The sequence below is a fragment of the Orbicella franksi genome, chromosome 14 (assembly GCF_964199315.1).
Source record: "Orbicella franksi chromosome 14, jaOrbFran1.1, whole genome shotgun sequence".
In the NCBI taxonomy this organism is placed as follows: domain Eukaryota; kingdom Metazoa; phylum Cnidaria; class Anthozoa; order Scleractinia; family Merulinidae; genus Orbicella; species Orbicella franksi.
In genome coordinates this window covers 19,025,241-19,050,818 of record NC_138158.1, presented here as the reverse complement: position 1 = coordinate 19,050,818, position 25,578 = coordinate 19,025,241, and the positions used below count along the sequence as shown (strand labels likewise).

At 39.1% G+C, this 25,578-nt stretch overlaps 1 protein-coding gene across 2 annotated transcripts; it reads left to right on the top strand.

The window, feature by feature from the left end:
- The first annotated feature begins 14,188 nt into the window (after nt 1-14,188).
- On the top strand, nt 14,189-22,710 carry LOC145468379 (uncharacterized). Of its 2 annotated transcripts, XR_014042182.1 has the most exons (3): nt 14,189-18,241; nt 20,963-22,430; nt 22,515-22,710. XR_014042182.1 is itself a non-coding variant. In XM_081452072.1 (2 exons), exons 1-2 carry the CDS (start codon nt 14,935-14,937, stop codon nt 20,995-20,997), a joined length of 3,342 nt encoding a protein of 1,113 aa, XP_081308198.1. In that variant the 5' UTR covers nt 14,189-14,934; the 3' UTR covers nt 20,998-22,710. The 2 variants fall into 2 exon arrangements, 1 of the variants encoding a protein (XP_081308198.1); XM_081452072.1 differs by having other exon boundaries at nt 20,963-22,710.
- Nucleotides 22,711-25,578: the final 2,868 nt, after the last annotated feature.

Sequence of the window (25,578 nt, the reverse complement as noted above, 5' to 3'; positions counted from 1 at the left end):
GGTCGTAAATTAAAGAAAGAGAAAGAAACAAATTGCGTCTTCAGGGTTGCTCAAATTGGCGGGGAGGGGGGAGACTAAGTAAACTAAGTAAAGTTTCACATTTTTCAAGTTTGCGAAAAATCCGTCTTCCAGATTGTTATTTTATTTATTTATTTAATTTTTTTTTTCATTTTTTTTTTTTGAACGAAGGTTTAGTATAAACTCCGGCCTCTACTCTGTAGTAAAGTCTGGTACGCCACCTCGACTGAACGTGGAGAATTTCATTGCGGTGTTTAATCTTTGTAAAATTAAAAAATATATATATGCCTATAGAAAGTGGCAACATAAAGACAGACGCGAAAAATTTGAAATTCGGTACTAAAAAATAGACCAAATCATTCATTTTTTCACAACAGTTATTTGTTATTCGGGAAGGTATGAATCAGCATTTGGAAGAGCGTTTTTTAATTTTCGAGGTTTTGGCATTTTACCAGACGAGCTTTGCGAAGACCGATCCTTACACCGTTTTCAGCCAGAATCCAAGTCATGCGATGAACACAGCCATGAAGGTTGGCGAATTGTGAAGGAAGGTAAAGACAACTAAGGACCGAAAGTGAACCTTCCTCTCTGTTACAAACTTATCATTGCTCCTATGGCGGACTTCCTTGAGGGCCCTGAAATTATCATTGCTCCTGATCGCGCTTTATACGAAATTCCATTTGCTGCGTTAACTGATGAAGGTGGGAAGTACTTATCCGAGACTTTCAGAATCCTGGTTGTTTCTTCTTTAACATCTCTCAAGCTCATTAATGAAAGTCTAGCCGACTATCACTATCAGACCGGCGCATTAATAGTGGGAAACCCTGATGTTGGTGAAGTGCATTTCAAAGGAGAAAAGTCGGAGAAATGTTCTGAATATTTCACTTTTTAGGGAAAGACGGTATCGGGTTAACAATAATGATACAAATCCTGGTTCAACTCGTGAAGTTACAAACGCAGCGTTCTTTGTAGAAATTAAAGTGAACGATGTGTTATGTTTCCGAGATGAAATACAGATCTTTCATTTCTGAAGCCAACACTGATTGAAAATTTTGGTACACCAAAAATGTCAAGCCTAGGTGGTCGCTTACGGGAGGTGGTCGCTTACGAGAGCTTAGACCACATCGGGTCAAAATTTTGCCTCATTAGTATATGGTAAATGCAGAGACTTACCCCATGTTTAAATGTTTTATTCATGTGAAAATTCAGTTTCGAGAGAAAAATCCGGTACTTCGCATTGAGGAAATTTCAATCTCTTGTAGTACTCAGGAATGCGATAATGTTACAACACCTCATTATCCAATTTACGCTCTATTATCTGTCAAGTCGCTTACGGGAGGTTAAAAACAAAAGAAAATTTCAGACTTTTAGCTCTAAAAGTGGTCGCGGTGTCTTACGAGAGGTGGTCGCTAATAAGAGGTTCCAAATATAATGATTTGACTTGGAAACTTTTGGTGTTCTGGAAAACTGGTCGCTGAGGAGATGTGGTTGCTTACGAGAGGTGGTCGCAACCGGAGGTTCGACTGTATGATGTAATCTGCCTGTCAATTGGAAAACGAAAGAGTTTTTGGAAAATTGCGTGACAACACATGGAGCCTTTCAGGTGGTCATGGGTGGATTATGAAAAATTAGGTGTTTTGTGTTTGCTGACTTGAACTACGAATGGAAACTGAAACACAATGGAAAATGAGATTATTTGAAGATAAGCGTTGCCATGACAAACATTTTCTGTAATTTATCTCCGCGCTCAAAAAAATAAGTTGGGTAACTCACACCTTCTGGTATTATGTTATTACAGTTTCGTGTTTGTTTATTTGATTTCGAGAGACGAATTTGTTTTATACTGTACTGTAATGACGCGTCTTTTAACTTATAGTTAAGATTTGAAAGTTTACAGAGAGAGGAGAAATGGGCTGAAATTTTGATAGATAGCTAAGAAATCACCGGAAATTCAACTGAGAACCGACATTCCAGCGCAATTGTCCAGAGCCCCCTCTCTCGGTAATCGTTGAAGACGAGTAGCCGATGACGTAAGCTCGTTTGGGAGAATCCCTCCGTTCCTGTTTATTACCTAACCACCAAAAATGAAAAGTAACTTGCTTATTAAAACTAATACGAGGGAACCACTGCTCTAGATGGTATTTGTAACTATAACATTACCCACAGGATTAAACCAGGTCGCAGCACTCGCCACAAAGCATTTGAAAAAAAATAACCGATAGACCGGCTCTTGTGGCAATGTAAACAACTTCTGAGAATTACACAACACATCTGAGTAAATACTTCACTTTTTTAAAGGAAGAAGGAATTGGGTTATCGTAAGGGATATTCAGCAAACCAAGAAAGCAGGGCAGCTTTGCGACTAAAACTATAAACCGTTTCATATGCTTCTTTGCTATACTCTATAAAACAAAAACGTGAAATAACCAAATTCAACATGTTGTGTAGAGAGTAAATGATATTCTTTTTCCCGGATGAAATGAAAATCTTGCATGAACGATGTCGACATTGACAGGAGACCTTCTCCAATGAAAAATGACAGAGTTATGAAAACTTTCATGACAACACAATGAACCTGTCGTGGGGTGATTGGCGGATTTTGAGGAAGGTACGTGGACTATGCTTGTTGACTTGAACCGATAACGAATAAAAACTGAAACACAATGGAAAATGAGACTATGCATGTGAAGATATCCTTTGCTATGACAAACATAATTTACCTCAGTGCACAGCCACGTGATTAAAAGAATACGTTTCGCAACTTACACACCCTCTAGTTTCATGTTATTGCAGTTTCGTGTTTATTAATCTTGATTTTGTCCTATTTTGTATGGTCAAGTTTCTTTTCTCCAACCTGCTCACCGTGTTTTTTTAACTGTTGTTATCAGGGTGGCTTACTTGTACAGTGTAATCTCGACCTTTCAAATCTCCGTTTTTTGAACCACCCAGTTTTATGAAGCAGTTCTTTGGTCAGGGACAAAAAGATTATACGAGGAATTTGCCGTCGATTTTTCGAACACGCGGTGTTTGGAACCAATTTCCGTTTCTCAGGCTGATTCGAAAATACGAAAAGTTCAAATAATCAAAAGCAAATTTCTTCTAACGTTTTAGGAGAAATGAACATCTTAATAAAATAATTTCTTCTGCAATTTAAACTAAATTGTGTGTTGTAATCATTCACGGTTGGTGAAATCTACTTCAAATTTTACTGAGCTAAATTTTTACTCTAGTGCGGTTGACAGAATGGCACAAACACACAATTAAAGCATGGGATAGAAAGTCACACAACCATGAGATAGAAAGTCACGCAACCAGGGGAAAAAGTCACACAGGCATGGAATAGAAAGAGAGGATTAGGGGTAAAAGAATCGGATCCCCATGCCTATAGGCCTTAGACATGGCACCCAGTTCTCGGGCGGATAATGTTTCCACGCGCATTACGTAGATGCTTTCGGAGGGGACAAAATCTGTAATGACTCTTCTGAAGGCTTTTCACTTGAGCTAACTCCTCGTCACGTTCTTTCTAGACCTTCCTGGGATTCCCTGAGAGTGATCTAAAAATATATTGAGAGGCTGGCGCTCACCTTGGAAATAAGCTCCAATACATGGAGGGCTAACTATTTATCCATTCATCCAATCTCGAGGATAGCCTGCACTGGCACAACCAAATTGCAAAGATTTTACCAGGTGCTGTGTCAATAAAAGAAAATGACTATTCTCGTTTCTCTTCAATTTGCTATGCCTTTAAAGTCCACTGAAACGAACTCAGCCGAAATTGAAACGTAAAAATATGACACTTGCCTGCGCAATTGCTAAAACTGACCTTGATAGCATTTCGTTTCGATTTGGACTTCTTATAACACGGAGGTTACCGTCGTAACTCTAATACCTGACGGAGATTGCCGTGGATAAAATAATTCAGACTTGTCCTTGGACGGTAAGCACAGAATCACAATAATTTCAACCTCAGTTTTAGTAGCTTTTAGTCTTAAGTAGGTTGACAAAAGGTGTGAATTGTCTTCCGAAACTTATTTTGCAAAATAATAGTTTCATATGGCCTAAAATTGAGTGTTGGATCATATAAAATTTCAGAAGGTTTCTGCCTTTCTTCTTGATTTATACACGAATGAACTCGCCATGTTAAAAGCCTCTGGTACCTTAATTAAAGTAGGCCCAAAGGATTTTACTGAGTAGACTCTAGCTAATTTTCCATTTTCGATTTTAGTTGTACATTGTTTAACGTTAGAACATTGGTAAAGAACCCAGGATTAAACTGGTCTCGATCGATTTTCCGTTATGTCACAGACAAGGTTCCTGTTTTGAAGAGCGTTCAGTGACTTTGCGTTTTTCCTTTCTTCAGTAAAAGGTTTTGATGAAATACAAATGGTATAAATCACGTTTCACTGCGAATTAATATTTTTATCTGATAAAGTAAATGGCATTCCATTTTTTTAAATAATAAAGACTTTCTAGGCTCGATTACCACTGAACCGCTGTTTCGGGGAAAAAACTCGCGCTCTGAACTCCTGAAAATGGGAGGAACGCGACAGGACCCGAGAAGAAAAGCGGAAACGAACCTAAATACTTGTAAAAATTGAGTAATCGTACAACAACGTGTAATATTGACGAATCGGGAAAATGACTTCTTTTCTTATCACTACTTGAGATATACTGTAGGCCAAATAGCCTGAAATGGCTTATTACAGAGACTCGGGGAATGTGAGACATTAGTTCTTTCAAGACTACATATTTCATTATGATAGTGCATTCAAACGATTATATTAGACTAGTCGGTATTTGGATAAAGTCCTTCTAACAAAAATCAAGAAGCATTTCTTAGTAAAAGCTGGTAACAAGAGTTTTCTGAAGTAATCTGACGCGCTGAAAACGAAAATACTTGTTACCAAAGTTCATTTTGTGATCTTCAGTCTGAAAATGACGTCACAAAATTAGCATTTAAGATGACGTCATCGCAATGATAAATGTGTAGAAAAGGGGAAAACACTGAATTAAATGTCACAAATTTGGATTTTCTAGAGCCAGTTCAGTTACAAGATGTTACATACTTCGTATTTTGAGGAATGTAAGACTTGCATGTCTCGTGGGCCAATGTATGACGTCATTTATGTTTTCATAATATTCTCTCACACAGAGAAACACGTTTTTTTCAACTGGCCGAATTAAAACAGAAGAGTGTTTCATATGCACTGTTACTTCGGTTTCAATGGGGCTTTTTTCAATGAAGTTGATGACTACGCATTTGAATGTGAAAACAGAAACGCGTTCACGGTCGCGCTTCCCTAATTTCGCTCTCACTGCCTGAGTCCAGTCCAATGATAAGTAAGCCTGGTTACTCAGCTTCGTTGTTTAGAATGCTATTCTAAAGCTGTGAAATGTTGGAATGGATCCAGTTGTGACCCTAAAGAGAACTTCCAAGTTGATTTGAAGCTGTGCATCTTCTGTCAGAAGCGTAATGAGCCAAAGGACGATGTAAGAGAAGCTACATGTTACAGCAAAAATTTTGTTTACGAAGCGACGACTAAACAAAGAAAGTACGGGGACGTAGCAAACAGAGAGGTTATCGATCTCTGGTTGATTTACTTGGAAGAAATGACGATACTTGTATTTTTTTACGTTTGGAAACCTTATTAAAGGATCAGGCTTGGTCGAAGAATGGGTCGAGAGTGGACTGCTTGGGCCAAATGCAACCGAGCATGTCATGAACGGAAAAGCCTACAAGAAAGCTATGCGTGCCGACAAGATTACTCTGCAGTCATTGTGGCAGCTGCTGATGCCTTTTCTGTTAGAATTCTGCCAGAAATCGTACCCAGATCTCTTCTAAGAAGTATCTGCTCTTGCTTGCTCTTTCGAAAATGTTGCAGCACTGATAACATCCCTGAAGTCACCATGAGTGAAAAAGATGCTCAACGAATTCGTCACACAAAGATCCGAGGAAAATGTCAACTTCAAGTTTTGGTGGAACTACATGGAAATGGTATCATCACGAGCCAGAGCTAACCGGAAGCTCAAAAATTCGCCAGGTCCGGTTGCTATGGGGTGATGTCATTTATCTGTTAGGGTGCTGTCATCGCAAGACTTTTGCGGTTCTATTGTGGTTAGCGATAATTGCTTTCAGTAAGAGTAATTGTGTGCAAAAGTAACCTGGTTATTTTCAGATGTGGTCTGACCACATAATTGATATTTTATAATAAATTTTCATAACGCGGGAATATTGCGCGGTCAGATATGAAAAAAAAGACTTCGACTTCGAATGAACCCGTCATCGGTCGTTGAAAACGGACACAAAACGAGATGTGCCTCTGAGTTAGAAGATATGGTGTCTATCTGACGCATCTGTGCAAAATTGAGCCAGTTTCCATTCGAATTTGCCTTGAGGAGTTAAAGAAGGCGCGTGGGTTTTCTTTTCACGGGAAGGGAAACAAAGAAGCTGCCTTGACTATACATTTGGATTGGTTTTCCCTTAAACCATAAAACAGCTGTTGAAAACCAAACGAAACCGCCAGCCACGATTGATTTATACATGAATTCATTCACCCAAGAACGACGGAGAGAACCAGAAAGTGTTTTCAGCTTGCGCTGCCCGTGACCAACCTCCCAGAGCATCGAATCAAGACAACAGCTTCAAAACTCAACAAGTCAAACGCACCAAGTTAAGTCTTCCGATTAATATTTTATTTATATCATAACTTACACCCATTGTCATACTTTTAGATTGCATGGGGACTAGATAGCTACTAAAATGTTAAATCACTATTTTCGTGGGTTAGACCCTAGACTGAAGTCCATAATACACCAGTTTTCTGAAAGACGAATCCAGATATATAGTAAAATCACCATGTAGCCACATATTATAAATCCGCTCTGGTTTTCCCACGCAAACGTCCTCGCAGTATTTCTACGTTACCGAGTGCTACAGAATATTTTACAAAAACCACGTAATTTTTCAGTAATGCGTGACACTATAGGAAACAAAAACAACAACAAAATCGTCATTTTTCCCTCGCTCGTTCATATCATACGAACATGTGACATATCCTTTTCTGGTTCATCCAAGTTGAAGTCCATGCAATACAGTTGCTGAGTACTTCGGGATATGTAAAAAAATCGTCATAGTTATTTTTCCGTCGTGCATGACATTATAGGAACATGTTACATATCCTTTTCTGGTTCACCCAGGCTGAAGTCCATGCAACACAGTTGCTGAGCGCTTCGGGATATGTAACAAAATCGTCATAGTTATTTTTCCGTCGTGCATGACATTATAGGAACATGTTACATATCCTTTTCTGGTTCTCCCAGGCTGAAGTCCATGCAATACAGTTGCTGAGCGCTTCGGGATATGTAACAAAATCGTCATAGTTATTTTTCCGTCGTGCATGACATTATAGGAACATGTTACATATCCTTTTCTGGTTCTCCCAGGCTGAAGTCCATGCAATACAGTTGCTGAGCGCTTCGGGATATGTAACAAAATCGTCATAGTGATTTTTCCGTCGTACGTGACATTATAGGAACATGTTACATATCCTTTTCTAGTTCTCCCAGGCTGAAGTCCATGCAATACAGTTGCTGAGCGCTTCGGGATATGTAACAAAATCGTCATAGTTATTTTTCCGTTGTGCGTGACATTATAGGAAAATGTTACATATCTTTTTCTGGTTCACCCAGGCTGAAGTCCATGCAATACAGTTGCTGATTGCTTCGGGATATGTAACAAAATCGTGATATTGATTTTTCCGTCGTACGTGACATTATAGGAAAATGTTACTTATCTTTTTCTGGTTCATCCAGGCTGAAGTCCATGCAATACAGTTGCTGAGCGCTTCGGGATATGTAACAAAATCGCCATAGTTATTTTTCCGTTGTGCGTGAAATTATAGGAACATGTTACATATCCTTTCTGGTTCATCCAGGCTGAAGTCCATGCAATACAGTTGCTGAGTGCTTCGGGATATGTAACAAAATCGTCATAGTTATTTTTCCGTCGTGCGTGACATTATAGGAACATGTTAAATATCCTTTCTGGTTCACCCAGGCTGAAGTCCATGCAATACCGTTGCTGAGTGCTTCGGGAAATGTAACAAAATCGCCATAGTTATTTTTCCGTTGTGCGTGAAATTATAGGAACACGTTACATATCCTTTCTGGTTCATCCAGGCTGAAGTCCATGCAATACCGTTGCTGAGTGCTTCGGGATATGTAACAAAATCGTCATAGTTATTTTTCCGTCGTGCGTGACATTATAGGAACATGTTAAATATCCTTTCTGGTTCACCCAGGCTGAAGTCCATGCAATACAGTTGCTGAGTGCTTCGGGATATGTAACAAAATCGCCATAGTTATTTTTCCGTCGTGCGTGACATTATAGGAACATGTTAAATATCCTTTCTGGTTCACCCAGGCTGAAGTCCATGCAATACCGTTGCTCAGTGCTTCGGGATATGTAACAAAATCGCCATAGTTATTTTTCCGTCGTACGTGACATTATAGGAACATGTTAAATATCCTTTCTGGTTCACCCAGGCTGAAGTCCATGCAATACCGTTGCTGAGTGCTTCGGGATATGTAACAAAATCGCCACAGTTATTTTTCCGTTGTGCGTGACATTATAGAAACATGTTATATATCCTTTTTGGTTCATCCAAGCTGAAGTCCGTGCAATACAGTTGCTGAGCGCTTCGGGATATGTAACAAAATCGTCATAGTGATTTTACCGTCGTGCGTGACATTATAGGAACATGTTACATATCCTTTTCTGGTTCACCCAGGCTGAAGTCCATGCAATACAGTTGCTGAGCGCTTCGAGATATGTAACAAAATCGTCATAGTGATTTTACCGTCGTACGTGACATTATAGGAACATGTTACATATCCTTTTCTGGTTCTCCCAGGCTGAAGTCCATGCAGTACAGTTGCTGAGCGCTTCGGGATATGTAACAAAATCGTCATAGTTATTTTTCCGTTGTGCGTGACATTATAGGAAAATGTTACATATCCTTCTCTGGTTCACCCAGGCTGAAGTCCATGCAATACAGTTGCTGATTGCTTCGGGATATGTAACAAAATCGTGATATTGATTTTTCCGTCGTACGTGACATTATAGGAATCTGTTACTTATCCTTTTCTGGTTCATGCAGGCTGAAGTCCATGCAATACAGTTGCTGAGTGCTTCGGGATATGTAACAAAATCGTCATAGTTCTTTTTCCGTCGTGCGTGACATTACAGGAACATGTTACATATCCTTTCTGGTTCATCCAGGCTGAAGTCCATGCAATACAGTTGCTGAGCGCTTCGGGATATGTAACAAAATCGCCATAGTTATTTTTTCGTTGTGCGTGAAATTATAGGAACATGTTACATATCCTTTCTGGTTCATCCAGGCTGAAGTCCATGCAATACTGTTGCTGAGTGCTTCGGGATATGTAACAAAATCGTCATAGTTATTTTTCCGTCGTGCGTGACATTATAGGAACCTGTTAAATATCCTTTCTGGTTCACCCAGGCTGAAGTCCATGCAATACCGTTGCTGAGTGCTTCGGGATATGTAACAAAATCGCCACAGTTATTTTTCCGTCGTGCGTGACATTATAGAAACATGTTATATATCCTTTTTGGTTCATCCAAGCTGAAGTCCATGCAATACAGTTGCTGAGCGCTTCGGGATATGTAACAAAATCGTCATAGTGATTTTACCGTCGTGCATGACATTATAGGAACATGTTACATATCCTTTCTGGTTCACCCAGGCTGAAGTCCATGCAATACAGTTGCTGAGCGCTTCGGGATATGTAACAAAGTCGTCATAGTGATTTTTCCGTCGTACGTGACATTATAGGAACATGTTACATATCCTTTTCTGGTTCTCCCAGGCTGAAGTCCATGCAGTACAGTTGCTGAGCGCTTCGGGATATGTAACAAAATCGTCATAGTTATTTTTCCGTTGTGCGTGACATTATAGGAACATGTTACATATCCTTCTCTGGTTCACCCAGGCTGAAGTCCATGCAATACAGTTGCTGAGCGCTTCGGGATATGTAACAAAATCGTCATAGTGATTTTTCCGTCGTACGTGACATTATAGGAACATGTTACATATCCTTTTCTGGTTCTCCCAGGCTGAAGTCCATGCAGTACAGTTGCTGATTGCTTCGGGATATGTAACAAAATCGTGATATTGATTTTTCCGTCGTACGTGACATTATAGGAATCTGTTACTTATCCTTTTCTGGTTCATCCAGGCTGAAGTCCATGCAACACAGTTGCTGAGTGCTTCGGGATATGTAACAAAATCGTCATAGTTCTTTTTCCGTCGTGCGTGACATTATAGGAACATGTTACATATCCTTTTCTGGTTCATCCAGGCTGAAGTCCATGCAATACAGTTGCTGAGCGCTTCGGGATATGTAACAAAATCGCCATAGTTATTTTTTCGTTGTGCGTGAAATTATAGGAACATGTTACATATCCTTTCTGGTTCACCCAGGCTGAAGTCCATGCAATACCGTTGCTGAGTGCTTCGGGATATGTAACAAAATCGCCACAGTTATTTTTCCGTTGTGGGTGACATTATAGAAACATGTTATATATCCTTTTTGGTTCATCCAGGCTGAAGTCCATGCAATACAGTTGCTGAGCGCTTCGGGATATGTAACAAAATCGTCATAGTGATTTTACCGTCGTGCGTGACATTATAGGAACATGTTACATATCCTTTTCTGGTTCATCCAGGCTGAAGTCCATGCAATACAGTTGCTGAGTGCTTCGGGATATGTAACAAAATCGTGATAGTGATTTTTCCGTCGTGCTGTTTCCAGAATCGCTCGGCATTTCTCGTAAAGAATTACATCTTGTACTCGAGATTTCTATCGCTCTTGAGAGCTTTGACATAATTTTTGAGATAATTTCCTGACTGCCCATAACATTAACTGATTTTCAAAGTGTCGGTGTACATGATCTTCGAATTCGAATACTAGAAAATTCAGATTATTTTTGGAATCGCTAAGCAACAAACATGTATACAGAGAATACCCTAAACAGGTTTCAATCAGGCTTTCCGCGGAAAATCTGAGAACATTTGACTCTCGGGCATTTCTGGGCTGCTGGGCATAGTCACTTTGCTTACCGAATAACAGTGATAACTGAGATTAGCGAAAACGTTTCATCTATACGTGCTCCGTAGCTTTACAAGAGTAAGAAATGTATCAAAAAGTCTAAGTTTTAAACTGGCGTTTGCGCCCCATCCTAGAAAACACATTGTTTCAACGTTATTTTTTCTTTTAATCCAAACGCTTCACGTCAGTCGCGCGATTTCCCGAACCGCCGACTATTAAAATGTTTTGTATCTTTCTGACACGATGGAATTGTCTTACAGTAAATATAATTTCACACTTTAGGATTATGACACATTCGTGCAAAACTTGACGCGTTTTGTGGAACATAAACGATCACCGACAGAGATATGATTACACTGGAATGTTGTAAGCCACTGGATATCCCGTGGAGATGTAGGACTAAAAGTTCTACATCTCCACGGGGTCCCAGGTCTGTTTTTTGGTTGCTAAGAACGTCTGGCTCGTTATGTGTTCTCCTCATGTTCACTCGGGCTCAAAGAGAGGGGATATGGGACCTGTACTTGCACAGTTTCCGCCACATGTTGCCATATTTTTTTCAGATATGACCATCTGAATTATGCGAGATGGGAATCAGTGTACATTGCAGAGATGGAGCAGTTGCCAAAGGAAGTCTTAAAAGAGTTCAAAAAGGGGAACTTCGTTGTCAAATGGAATGAAAACAAGTTCAACCAGGTCAGTCCCGATCACAGCCTTGAATGGCTGAATGGGATAGGGAAAAGAGGTGGAGGAATCGTGGGCATAACCAAGACGTCATCAGCATTGAATGGCTGGACGGGATAGGGAAAAGAGGTGGAGGAATCGTGGGCATAACCAAGACGTCATCAGCATTGAGTAGGTGGGCTCTGTCCTATAACCTAAGGTCACAGATAGCTGAAAATACACACACGATGTTTAGATCGCACTAAGAAGACAAGTTTTCTCACAATGAATCTACTTCTGGAAGGAAATATGGTGACAAGAAGGATCAATGTTCATTGCTTACCATTCTCAAGCACTTCAAGGTATTTTCACCACCAGAACATCCAACCTCTCTTTAGAACATTGCCACTAAAAATCTTGTCACTGATGAAATGCAAGTCTCGCTGTTAAATACCAAAGAGCTTGGTCGGCAACAAATGAAAGAATTCGCGGAGCAAAGGTTGCCAAGCGTCTCTCAACAGCAGCAAGATAGACCATCAGAAGTGAGATTCTGGGACACGATGCACAAGAATAACACTCCAACTATTGACAACTTGTATCACGTTGTAAAGAGCAGCAAAGAGAAGAATAAAACCACCATTTTAAGAGCCGACCGAAATGTCCTTCAACGCCTTATCATTGCTTATGAAGCGGGGCTCAAAGTTGATCTCCACAGTGTTCTAAAATATGAGTTGATGCCCGTACCAGTCGCGTTAGCAGAGATCAATGAAAGTCTCAGCGCAGGGCAGAAATCTGTGTTAGCAGACTTAATTACAAGTGGAATAAATTGCCCAAGTGAAATAGAGCTTCAAAGCAGCTTAGGTCTATTGATAGATGGTCTGGCATTAGTTTCTGCAATTGGGAGACCATCTGGTGCTCAAACGTTTGGGGACTTTGCAGAGAGCTTTCAAGCAGCAGTTCTTCAAGTTAGAACCCGCTATCAACAAATCCACGTCATATTTGATCGGTATCAAGAAGATTCCATCAAGTCAGGAACGAGAGAAAGACGCACAAAGCTCACTCGCCCTATCCTGCTATTGAAGATGGCAGTGTCCCTCTCCCTCACAGTCGGCCAAACTTCTTGCATTGCCAGATAACAAGTCGGGTCTAGCCAGGTTTCTATCGGAACATATCATTGTGAACACACCCCCAGACAAAGTTGTTGTAGCTGCTGGAGGATTTGTAGATGAAAGGGAAGTGCAATCATCAGAAAGAGCAATCGACCTGTCTGCTCTAAGGGCAACCCACGAGGAAGCAGATACACGTCTGATGGTTAACTGCGTTAACAGCAGTCTTGACAACGTAGTTGTATTGGCAAGGGATACGGATGTCTTGTTGCTTCTTATCGCACATGTCCCCCACATCCCTTGTCCTAACCTGTACATGATGCCTGGAACAGCCACAAAGCGAAAGTACTTCAACATCAGGGCTATCTACGAAAATCTCTCAGCTGGTTCTGTATCCGCTCTTCCGCCTTTTCATGCCTTAACGAGTTGCGGCACAACGTCCTTCATATGCAACCATTTAAAGAAATCAGCTTGGAAAGTATTCCTAAAGCACCACACACTTCTTTCCTCTCTAAGAGATGGAGAGCTAACCGAAGAAAAGATGAAAGAAGTCGAGGAATTTGTTTGTAAAATGTACAGATTGGATAGCATATTTTGTTCTCGAAGAAAGGAAAGCCAGAGGCGCTGCCACCGACAAGTGATGCTTTATCACTACATGTAAAGCGTGTTTACTATCAGGCAATTGTATGGAAACCAGCTCACTACTCAGAGTCTCATCTTCCAGATCCTTAAACATTAGGGTGGAAGAAGATCGCTGATAACAAACTTCAACCACTCCTAATGACACAAGATCCGATTCCGAAAGCCTGCCAGGAAATAATCTCATGCTCATGCTTTACTGGATGTACAAGTCTCCGCAGCAGTTGCAAGAAGGCTAAATTGTTTTGTACCAGTGTCTGTGGGTGCAAATCGAACAATGTCAATATACATTCCTTTAAAAACACCGACACCAAATGAACTCAGCGATGTATTTAACTATAGAGCATGATGTGCGTACCTTTATTGACAACAAAGTCATCAAGTTAAGGTTTGAAAAATAACCCTTTGGAATGAATTTTTCCGATATTTATCCGCAACAGAAGGCATAGTCTTTAAATTGGTTTGTGAAGCAAAAACACACGCATTATCATTTACTTTAACGCAAGTGCATAAATGATTATTTACTCATAGGAAAACTTCTAAGTAATATGCTTGTATTTTAGAACAAAATGAAACCATCCTACTCGGTGAGGGTATACGTATAGATTAACAAGGATCTGCAGGAAGTTTCAGTTATTGGCCGCTGGTTTAATTGTTTATCCACAATTGAACAACTAATAAAGCCAGCAGAGCGTAAGGTGTGTTTTCATTCAGTGCTCAAATTTTGTGACCTTTTGGGCAGGAATTAACAATTAAGTAAATATATGGCTAAATGTGACGTCATTAATGACGTCACATGTTGCTTTCAATGTATTCTGCAATGTAATCGAACTAATTTAACTGGAATTAGGCGGGAGGCAAGTTATGTGGTATTCTGAAGTGCAAATATAAAGCAGACGGCTTAGTATATAACTTATATTGCAAAGTTAATACCACGATCACGTCATTTTCAATGTCATTTTTGTGACGTCATTTTGAGGCTGAAGATGGCAAAAAAAATTGTGGTAACAAGCATTTTCGTTTTCAGCACGTCAAATTACTTTAAAAAATTCCTGTTACCAATTTTTACTAAGAAATGCCTCATAACTTTCAAATTCTGTGAAAGTCGTCTAGTCTATATTCGAAATCGAAGACTAGCATTATGATTTCTGAGTAAAACTATATCTTTCCGGGCTTTCGACCGTCTGTTTGTCTTGTTTTGTTGGGCTAGGGTTAGGGTTAGCGAAGCAGTTGCAAAAATACGCCAATAACTTCAACCGTTATGATTAGTTAAATAAATCACATTTTAACAGAAAGGGCAACACAGAAATAGCTAATATCATTACACTCGTTCAGGTTTTTGTTTTTCAGTCACTTAAGAAAGTATAAACAGAAGAGAATGTTAATTAGTTTTCTCCTTTATTTTCGTCTTATTGTTAAAGAAGTGCCTGACATGGACAGCACAGACGAGGTTATACAAGTCATCTCAATCGGCCTCATTGTTGCAAGTTTCCTTCTTTACACCGGCCGAGTTCCAAAAGCCATCAAATTATGCAAGGAATGCTTTTACCTACTGACAAACACAGGCGCAAAAGACGAGAACTTAACCAGATTTTTTTACAAGGTGATTTATTCGAAACTGTTGCAGGCGCACTCTCTTATAAAAGATTACACAAACGTGATAAAATACGCCACAAACCTCGTTCGCATTCACCACGAATGCGGTGAAAGACAAAAAGAATGTTGGCTAAGTATAACACTAGCGGAAATGCACCTCAGTGGTGGAAAATACGCAGAAGCGAAAGAACTCTGTGAGAAAGCACTCCATATCAGTACAGCAGTGTGTCAAAGAAACTTAGATCTATATTGTTACGAAATCCTAGGGAAGGTGTATCAATTAACTGGTGAGTACGAGAAGGCAAGAGAAAATCACGAGAAGGCGCTAGCGATTCAAAAAGAAAATGGAAACAGAAATGGCGAGGCCAGTTGTTACGGAAACCTTGGGATTGTGTTTCAGTCAATTGGCAAATATAAAAAGGCTCGAGAATATCACGAGAAAGCACTGGTGATCAATAAAGACACCGGTGAGAGAGATAAAGAAGCCTTCTGCTACAGTAATCTTGGAGCTGTGAATCAATCAGTTGGCGAATATGAGAAGGCTAGAGAACATCTCGAGAAATCGCTGGCGATTAACAAAGAAATTGGTAACAGAAACGGAGAAGCCGCCTGTTGCGGTAACCTTGGAACGGTCTATCAATCAGTTGGAGAATATAAGAAAGCGAGAGAACACTTCGAGAAAACACTTGCGATAAACAAAGAAATTGGTGACAGACATGGAGAAGCCTACTGCTATGGAAACCTTGGGAATGTGTATAAGGCAATTGGCGAAATTGAGAAGGCTAAAGAACACTATCGGAAATCACTTGCAATTAGTAAAGAAATTGGTGACAGAGATGGAGAAGCCTCATCTTGGATAAACCTCGGAGTTGTGTTTTACTCAGTTGGTGAGTACGGGAAAGCCAGAGAATATCACGAGAAAGCACTTTCAATAAATGAAGAAATTGGAAACAAAAAGTTAGAAGCGTCATCTTATGGAAACCTTGCGTTGGTGTTTCAATCATATGGTGACTTTGAGAAGGCTAGAGAATATCACGAGAAAGCATTGGTAATACAGAAGGAAATTTGTGATAAAAGTGGAGAAGCCTCGTCTTTGGGAAACCTTGGAATTCTGTTTGAATCAGTCGGAGAAAACGAGAAAGCTATGGTATATTACGAAAAGGCGCTGGTAATCAACAAAGGAATTGGAAACCAAAATGGCGAGGCCACTTGTTGCGAAAACTTAGGAACTCTGTTTCATTCTTTAGGGAAATATGCCAAGACTAACGAATACCTTCAGAAAGCACTTAAGATCAGGAAGAAAATTGGAGACAGACGAGGAGAAGCATCAATATATGGCAATTTGGGAGTCCTTTTTCTTTTTCTTGGTGATTATGCCAAGGCTAAAGATTATCACGAGAAAGCGCTTGCGATCAGAAAAGTTATTTGCGACAGGAACGGAGAAGCACTAGATTGCCAAAACCTAGGAATTGTGTTTCAGTTCCTCAAGGACTATGAAAAGGCGGAAGAATATCTTGAAAAGGGTCTCTCAGTAAGTCAAGAGATTGGACACGTCGTGAAACAGTTTTCTTTGCTTTGCAAAATTGCATGGGTTAAAGTTTTGAAAGGAAACACTGAAGGTGCTGTGTCGTATCTACTCTCAGGCGTTCAAAAATGTGAAGATTTGCGTGGTTTTCTCCGCGACAACGATCAATTTAAGATATCCTTTACAGATCAATATGCTTCCGCCTATTGGTTACTCAGTGCACTCTTTCACGCCTCCGGAAATTTCAAGGAAGCTCTGTATGTTTCAGAGCTTGGGCGGGCCAGAGCCCTGGCAGACTTAATGTCAGCTCAGTACTCTATAGAAAATCAATTGCAAATTTCTGCTAATCCCCAGACATGGGTTGGAATTGAAAGCATAATGGACAAAGAACCAAATTCTACGTGTCTATATGTCTCTTATTCTTGCGACAGTGTAACTGTCTGGATTCTGAAGGCAAGCGGAGTCGTGCTTTCAAGAAGAAAACATTATGAAGATGGAATGGATAATTTACAGAGAAGAATAGTTAAAAATCTGAATGACTTCTTTGTAAACGAGAGTTTTAGATCTTTTTTCATTTTACCTGAGGAACATTGCGAAGACCGATCTCTGGACAGTTTTCAAAGAAAACCAAAGCCACGTGAAGAAGGTCGCCACGACGTTTTGCGTTTTGGAGAAGATGGCAAAGGTAGACTAGGACCGAACGTGAATCTTTCTCTATGCTACAAATTGATCATTGCACCAGTGGTGGACTTGCTTGAGACCCCTGAAATCATCATTGTTCCTGAACGGTCTTTGTACAACATTCCATTTGCAGCATTAACTGATGAAAGTGGCAAGTGTTTAGCAGAGAATTTCAGAATCCGCATCGCTCCCTCTCTGACTATTCTCAAGCTCATTCAAGATAGTCCAGCAGAGCACCACTGTCAGACGGGTGCATTGATAGTGGGAAATCCTGATGTTGGTCAGGTGCATTTCAAGGGGCGCCTTACGGATATAACGCGATTGCCTTGTGCAGAAACCGAGGCGAGGATGGTGGGAAGAAAGTTGGGTGTCGAGCCTCTGTTGGGACAGCAAGCGACTAAGAAGGCAGTACTTGAAGCGATGAATTCAGTGGCCCTGATTCATATCGCTGCACACGGTGACGCAGAAAGAGGAGAAATTGCCCTTGCACCATCTTTTCGTATTCCTAACGGGATACCTCAAGAAGGACTCTACTTATTGACTATGACTGACATTGCAAAAGCTCAACTGCGAGCTAAACTGGTAGTCCTTAGCTGTTGCCACAGTGCTCGTGGACTGACAAAAGCTGAGGGGGCTGTTGGAATTGCCCGAGCATTCTTAGGATCTGGAGCGCGCTCAGTGTTGGTGGCACTGTGGGCCCTGGAAGACAAAACAACAGAGCAGTTAATGAGTCATTTCTACGATCACCTTGTTGCTGGGGAAAGCGCTGGTAAATCTCTACACGAGGCCATGAAGTGGCTGAGAAGTGAGGGCTATGACGTGAACCAGTGGGCACCTTTTATACTGATTGGAGATGACGTGACATTTGATTTTGGAAGGAAAGGTAAGATTGAATGGAAACAAATGGTTTCAAGTTATTTCTAGCAAAGGGCTACTAGTATTAACTGGCAGTTTCCCTCGCATTCTGTCCATCAGGCTGAATGTATTAAAAAAAGGTTAGGTTTCTATATCTAATTGTTTTTCTTAACATTTGCCGTTTGATCTTATGCAACTGATGTATTTTACGACTGATAGCCAGTTAGGTCTTTCGTGAAATTATGTAACGTATAATTCAACGCAAATTTTGAACCAAAAATTGTTCTTAATTATTGCCAGAGTCTATGACCAGTTTTACGTGAAAATCTACCACGGAGATAAGAAAAATGCCAATTTTGGCGTCTTCATTTTGACTAAAGTTGGTAATAGTACTTTATTGCGTGGTCATTATTTTGTGTACGACTCGCCAATCGATTTATGCCTTGCTAATTCTCCAATATATTTCAATGTTATTGCAAAAGACAAATGGACAACGTTTTCCATATACTGCACCCTCTTGAACAACATTGGGACGACCATGTGCCAAAAAGAGCAAAATACTCACGTTTTCAGCTGTAGTTTCTATGATATGTGACGTTTTTTCCTGTGGGTTATTTGACCAATCCGCAATTGGGCCCTATTATGTTATAAATTCCGAGGGAAATTCTAGAGGGTTAGAAATTTACGAAAGAAAGCGCAACAGGCGGGTACCTCTCGCATATCTGTGAGTGCTCCCAACTTACCGTAGCGTTTTATGACGGTATAATCCATGACTTTAGCCTATTTACTATTATAATAAAGTTTCCGTATAACCCGCGCTCTGATTGGCTGAAAGAGCGTGCTTTATCAGAGAACAGAGCACGGGTTGATGACGGTAAGTTGGCTTTCAAATTTTTGCTTTGGAATTTTGACAAATTTGCCCCAAATTAAACATCCCCTGTGATTCAGACAAACGCAGTGGAAACGAGCTATTTGTTTGTAGTAAATATGGCTCACAGAGACCATTGTTAGCAACAGTAGTGTTAAAACTGTTCTAAAATAACAAGTTAATTTGCTAGATTCCTGCCGACAAAACACGTAACGAAATAAACAAATTCTCAACCTAAAACAGTGCTTCGATAAAAGACATTATGTTTGTTACGAAGGCAGAAATTATACTTAAGAAGTAAAACTACGACAGAAAACAACAATTGAACTGTTTCTGTTTATGATGAGAAGCTTTATTTTTGTGAAAATGCTCAATTGCTCAAACAACACTTACATGCAGTGTAGTAACGCTCGTTCTCCGGTGATCTCAGCGAAGTGAACCGACGAGAGGTCAGTGCAAAGCTTGCTCTGATATTCTCCTCTGTGCTCGGAGTAGAACCAGTAGGAGCCGTTTAGTCTTTCTAACTTTTACGCTAGTTCGGGCAATCTTGCTGCATGCGGCTACAAGCCGTAAATAACTGTAGCTCCTTTCAAATTCAACTCGGCATTTCGCATTTTCATCCGCAAGCTTTGAGCTCCGCGTTTCGTAATTTCCACTGGAAAAGTGCACGTTTTTATGGGCCACAATACGGCCGGATTCCTCTGGACTATAAACCTTGCCTTAAGGTTACTTCAAACTTTTGCGGGGCTACATTGGTCGATTTTTTTTTTGGTCAAGAAAACTAATGTCCGCGAAGCACACGTTTGCATACTATGAACGCTAGGGGTTCTGTTATTTCATTGGCTCGCGGCTTTCAAGTTGACACATTCTTCTGTGAAGGCGTGATATGTTTATAAATCTTTAGAAGGCGAAAACTCGCACTCGTTTTTCGAGAGAATCCCTTCTCTTTAAATGAATTAATAGGGTATGCAGATTTGACGGTTTTCCATGAAATTTGGTCAGAACATTCACTGATAGATATGGAACAAAGCCGTGTCGGCGAATTTCTTTATTTAAAATACTTTCCTCGTGGCGGCCTTTAACGTAACAGGTTGCGCGAATTTTTCGATAGTCGAACTTGACAAATCTATAAAAAGATAACCAATAGAAATAAAAGAAAATGCTGACAGGTTTTTGGAGATTGAGGCTTTTTGATTAACACTGCACAGTTATTTTGCATGAACGATCGCATTTGATACCCGATTAATTCGCTGGAACGTCAGTCGGTCATTTTGGAGTTGACGGCCTCTGCCGCCTTTGGAAAGCAAGATCCAAAACAAAACATAATTTTATCGAGTTCTACATTTTATAACCTTTCTGTTGATATATAGTTTGTGGGGGTTTCCTTGAAAACAGCACGCGTACGAATCTTTTTCTGGAGGACTCCCGCGAAGGTTTGAAGTAACCTTAAAAGCGAACTTTGAAGGCATGGTTCTTCTCTCGAAAGCCACTCAAACTACTCGAAACTGAAAGCATAGCTGAAGTCCAGTTTGTGATTGACAGCTGTCGCTCCGTTAGCCAATCAAATTATTTGAAAAATTCTAACAAGGATCGTGATTGGCTTATTTTACTGTGCGTCTCGTGTTTTCCCCTACACTTCTTTCGTGCTCTACCGCTTCCCGCGCGTTACAACAGAACAGAGCACAGTCGAGGCTTCTTTATTTGTTAAATAAAAAGGTTTTCTTTTTCAGCGACAAAATGCCACACTGAGCCAATCAGAGCGCTTGCAGAATCTAATGGACTGAAATAAATCAGCTCTGTAATGGGGACCTAATGAAGTAACTCAATTCTAGTGTACTTAATAATTATATATTTTTGTTGCTTGTTTATTTCCTCTGTCAGGTGTCGGCAAGAATGACCAGGACGGCAGCGAGTGATCGCATGAGAAGTAAAATATGCCATGACCTCAACGGACAGTTTTAGCGCTAGTACTAAGTTGTATATAGATTAAATCGATGATTGACTTTGGTCATCTTCTGTCCAAAAAACTCCCTCGGCAGAAATACCAAACGCAAAATTTTTAACTTTAGCTCAATATCCCCCTTTTTTCTTAGAATAAGCCATTTTTTCTCTTTCAAATATGTATCAAATATATATATTTTTCTAACGAACGACTTGCTCGTACTCCTACCCTGGGAGTCCCCGTCTGGGTACCAAAGTGAGGTGTAGCTGATAAATTTATGTTTTAGCAACGAGTCGTGCTTTGAAATATTCAATTATGAATAAGGTACATGAAAAAATACTGACACGTAGTAGTAATGTTAAGGTAACATGAAGAAAGCGAGAATTTAGAGTAACATAGTGTCGGAAAGAATACGTATTTCCTTTGTTTTTATTCTTTAAGCAACTTACTGCTTAAAAAAAGTTGACTAGCCTGTTGTAATCTAATTTAAAGTCTAGAGGAATAAATGAAAATTGTAAAATGCAATATAAATCTCAGCTCGAGTCCATTTCTCTAAACTACTTCTCGGCTCTATTAGGTTATGAAAAAGAAATGCAAAATAAATAGGCGGCATGGGGTGCGCTTAGCTATCTGACGACTTGACATTGATATAAGTAAATTAACTGCTCTAGCTACGTTGAAAAGCTAAAATTTCGAGGGTTAACCCACTCTTTACGGTAGAAGTATGGCAGTTTTGCTTTCAACTGACCATCGAATGGCGAACGCTCAAGATGTTAATTTTTTAAATCCACTAAGCGCCCCATGATCATTTTCCTTTTTTCAAATTCAAGTTGATGTAGTGAGCTAAGTGTTACTTAGAACTGATGAGTGTCAACAGTTTTCCGCTATGGATTTTTTTCCCCTTTAGTTGGAATAGCCAGAATATTGTTTAACTGACAGCTGAGAATAGGTCAAAATTTGGATTGTCAGCTGAGAAACAATACGTTTTCTAACTTATCTTATCGCTGAAATCCGCACGAATCGCAAATTAAAGTTTACTGATAGTTTACTTAAAGCTGAAGAATGAGCTGAAAGTTTTCACTTATAGCTGAGAAATCATCAAAACTTTTCCGGAGAACCGAGATTCCAGCAGCTCTGTCTGGACCTCTCTCATTGTAATCGGTCAAAACATGAAAAAGCCATACGAATAGGTTATGACGTAAGTCATTCGGGGGAATCCCTCCCTTCTTGTTTGTTACCTAAGCACTAAAAACGAAGCGCAACTTGCTTATTAAATTAAAACGGGGGGAAGCCCCTTCTGCAGACGTTATTTTGCAAACGGGAGCTTCGACCAATAATGATTATTGTGGATTTTTGCCCAGCTGGAGCTTCTACTTGTCGTAGAGAATGCGGATTAAGCAAAAGTAAGTATGTTTCAAATGTTAGCCTGGTTTTGTCGCTTTCTCCGAGTGTTATTATTTCTTTTGTCCATTGGTGTCTTTGTTCATTCAGTGCCAAGCGGAAGCACGTGCTTTGTTTATTTACAATACTCTTTTGCTGCAGATATTGGTTTACATATGACTTAACACAATAAACACAGCATGATTGAAAGGTAAGCCAAGTTTTCCTTCCTTTCCTTCCGTAAATGGCTGATTTTTGCAAGTGACACAATTTTCTAATTCGTGTTCGGCTGCGGGAACTTTTTGGCCCGATGAGTCTAAATTTTAAAAGTCTGAATTTTAAAAGATTTTGTTTGCTCTCATTTGAATTACCCGTCATATCTTGACTTGCCTCTGGGAAGAGACCCGTTTGGTTTTTGTTCGCCATATTCATCTAAATAAGTGACGAAACCGTTGACACTGTACTGTAAATGAGCTTAATTTTGTAGATTTAAGAATGTAAAGCTCACATGCGATGAATGTTTTAAAATTCAGTCCGGATATCACCATACTATTCAAGGTGACACATTTCTCTCTACGTTTGGATATATATATTTTCTAGCTTGTGTTGTCTAAATTTAAACGTTCTTGCAGTGGTGCAAGAGTCTGATATGACAGATATACACTAGGTTTTCTTGTTTTGTTGTTATTGAATGGACTAATTGCATGGTTTTCAAAGTGTCTTTAAAAGTTATCGTGTAAACTGTTTTGACCTGAAGACAGACTTTTTTGAGGTTCAATTACAGTCTGATGTTGATGAGGTTAATTAAATGTTTTTATTTCTTTCTTTCTTTCTTTTTTATTGAGTGAAACCTCAAGTAGTAACAATCCTTTTGTTGTCATGATTTTCTTCATGATTACGTTGTACTACATAATTTAAATTGTCCAGTTACAAAGCTAGCAAAATGACTGAGGTATTCACAATGAGATTAAGGGTCTCCTTCAGAGGGTTGAAAGAAGTTATGTAGTCTTCAATGCTCTGCACAGTATTGTATAATGTATAAACGGGGAAGATGCTAAGTTAATGACATTTCTTCTTGCAATGTAGTAAGTATTCAAAGGGTGACGCCCAAGTATAGCTTAATTAATTTACAGTTTTTCCTCTTTTTTTTACACAGTTAGACCTCAGATTTTCACAGCTCTCCTCCTCTCTTTTAATGACTTGATTCTCGGGCTGGAGACAGTTTGACGTGGTCACGTAAATCAACGTGAGGAAGGTTTTTTTCCACGGATAAAATGAATGATGAGGATTATTGCTATAAAGATTAAGCGAAATATTGGGATTCTTTCTAAACTTCGTTATTATGTAAATTCATATATACTGGTTAAACTATATTATGCCTTGATATATCCCTTCTTAACCAATGGCTTAATTCCCTGGGGTAACACTTATTCTTCATATACCCAGCCTTTGTTTATTTTACAAAAGAGAGCAATGAGAGTGATGACTTTCTCTAAATTTCATGAGCATTCTAGTCCAATTTTCAAACATTTAAATATTGTTAAGCTGCCTGACTTTGTCTTCCTAAATATTGCAGTCTTTATGTATAAATTTCACAATAGACGTCTACCATCTGTGTTTGATACTTTCTTCACTCAAGTCAATAAAAGACATAAATATAATACAAGAAGTGCTTCGAATATGTTCTATACTTCACCTAAAGTAAGAACAAATTATGGAATATTCAACATAAGATTTAACGGCCCCAAAGTATGGAACTCATTTAGTGAAAATCTGAAAACTTTGTCTATTTCAAACTTCAAGAAATCAGTGAAAAGCGATCTAGTCAAAGATTACTAGTTACTTAGGTTCTTATTAGCAGTTGTGTTGTTTTCCGATTTACCTGTAAATTAGTATTTTGTTCATTTCTGTCACCTTTCCAAGTCTTTCTTTTATAGTTAAATATATAGCTGTTATTAGTTGCCATAGCTATTGTGTGCTCTTCTTATATTAATGTTTTGTATTCATATATAACTTAAACTATTTTAGACTTCCTTCATAGCATAAAATAGCGTTTTTACTCTTCTTTTTATTTCTTGTTGTGTGTGCATTTGTGCTCAAGTTTTCTTGCTGGCATGTATTTTATTTCTATTTAATGCTGATGTTAACTGGCTGCCTGGATACGCTAGCCCCTATGGTTATTCCAGGCAGCTAGTACTCAAATTTTTACTTTTAATATTTTCATTGAAATTCTCATTTTTTTTCTTTAGCAAGAGTGAGTACAAATAAAGATTGATTGTTATTATGCCATCTTCTTTGGAAAGGATACTAAATGACGTGTCCCCTTTCATAAAAATATTTCAAATCAGAGAGATTAAATTATATTCACATACCGAATGCATGGAACATGTATTTCAGGATTCACCAGTAATTAATAAAACAAAATGTTTGAAGACAGAAAAAATAATTATAGTTTGGTAAACAACTTGCTTGCGATTTGACTTCGTAAAAACTTGTAGATCATAATATTTTGGTGTGGAAGTTTATGCGATATTTAATAATTATTCTTTGAAATCAAAGTGAACAGTAGCTGTTATTCACTGAAATTGATAAGTTTTTAGTACACACTAAGTGATCTCAACAAGAGACGAAAAGGAAACCATTAAAAGATTATTTAATTGACCTCTCAATTCGTGCGTGGAAAACGCGCAAGTGGCATGAAGATGTGCGCAATTATTTACAGAATCTTCTAACATGGAAATCTAGTTAACCTGCGAGAAAATCCTCTTTAATCACAATCTAGCAAAATGGTCCTTTAACACTGTTCAAATGAGCAATCTTAATTAAAATTCTGTTTGCAAAACAATTTCATTGTTCAATCAAAGTTTTTATTTCACTTGAAATGAAAATTGAAAATTCAAAACTTTGAAGACTTTTTTGTATTTTCTGGTAAAGTATCTTCTTCTCTTCTCAGGATGTCTGTTTCAGAAACATTAACGAAACACAAGTTTTCGCCAGCCATTTCGTTTTTGTTTGGATTACGCATGATTCACTCATTAGTACAAGACTCCAGCTGACATAGCTCATAGGGTCATGGATACAAAAACCATCCAACCAAAATTTACCACATATTAATAAAGTGATTTATCCATCTATCCTTCCACAATATGGTGACTCCTTAGGATGGTTGGAAGTG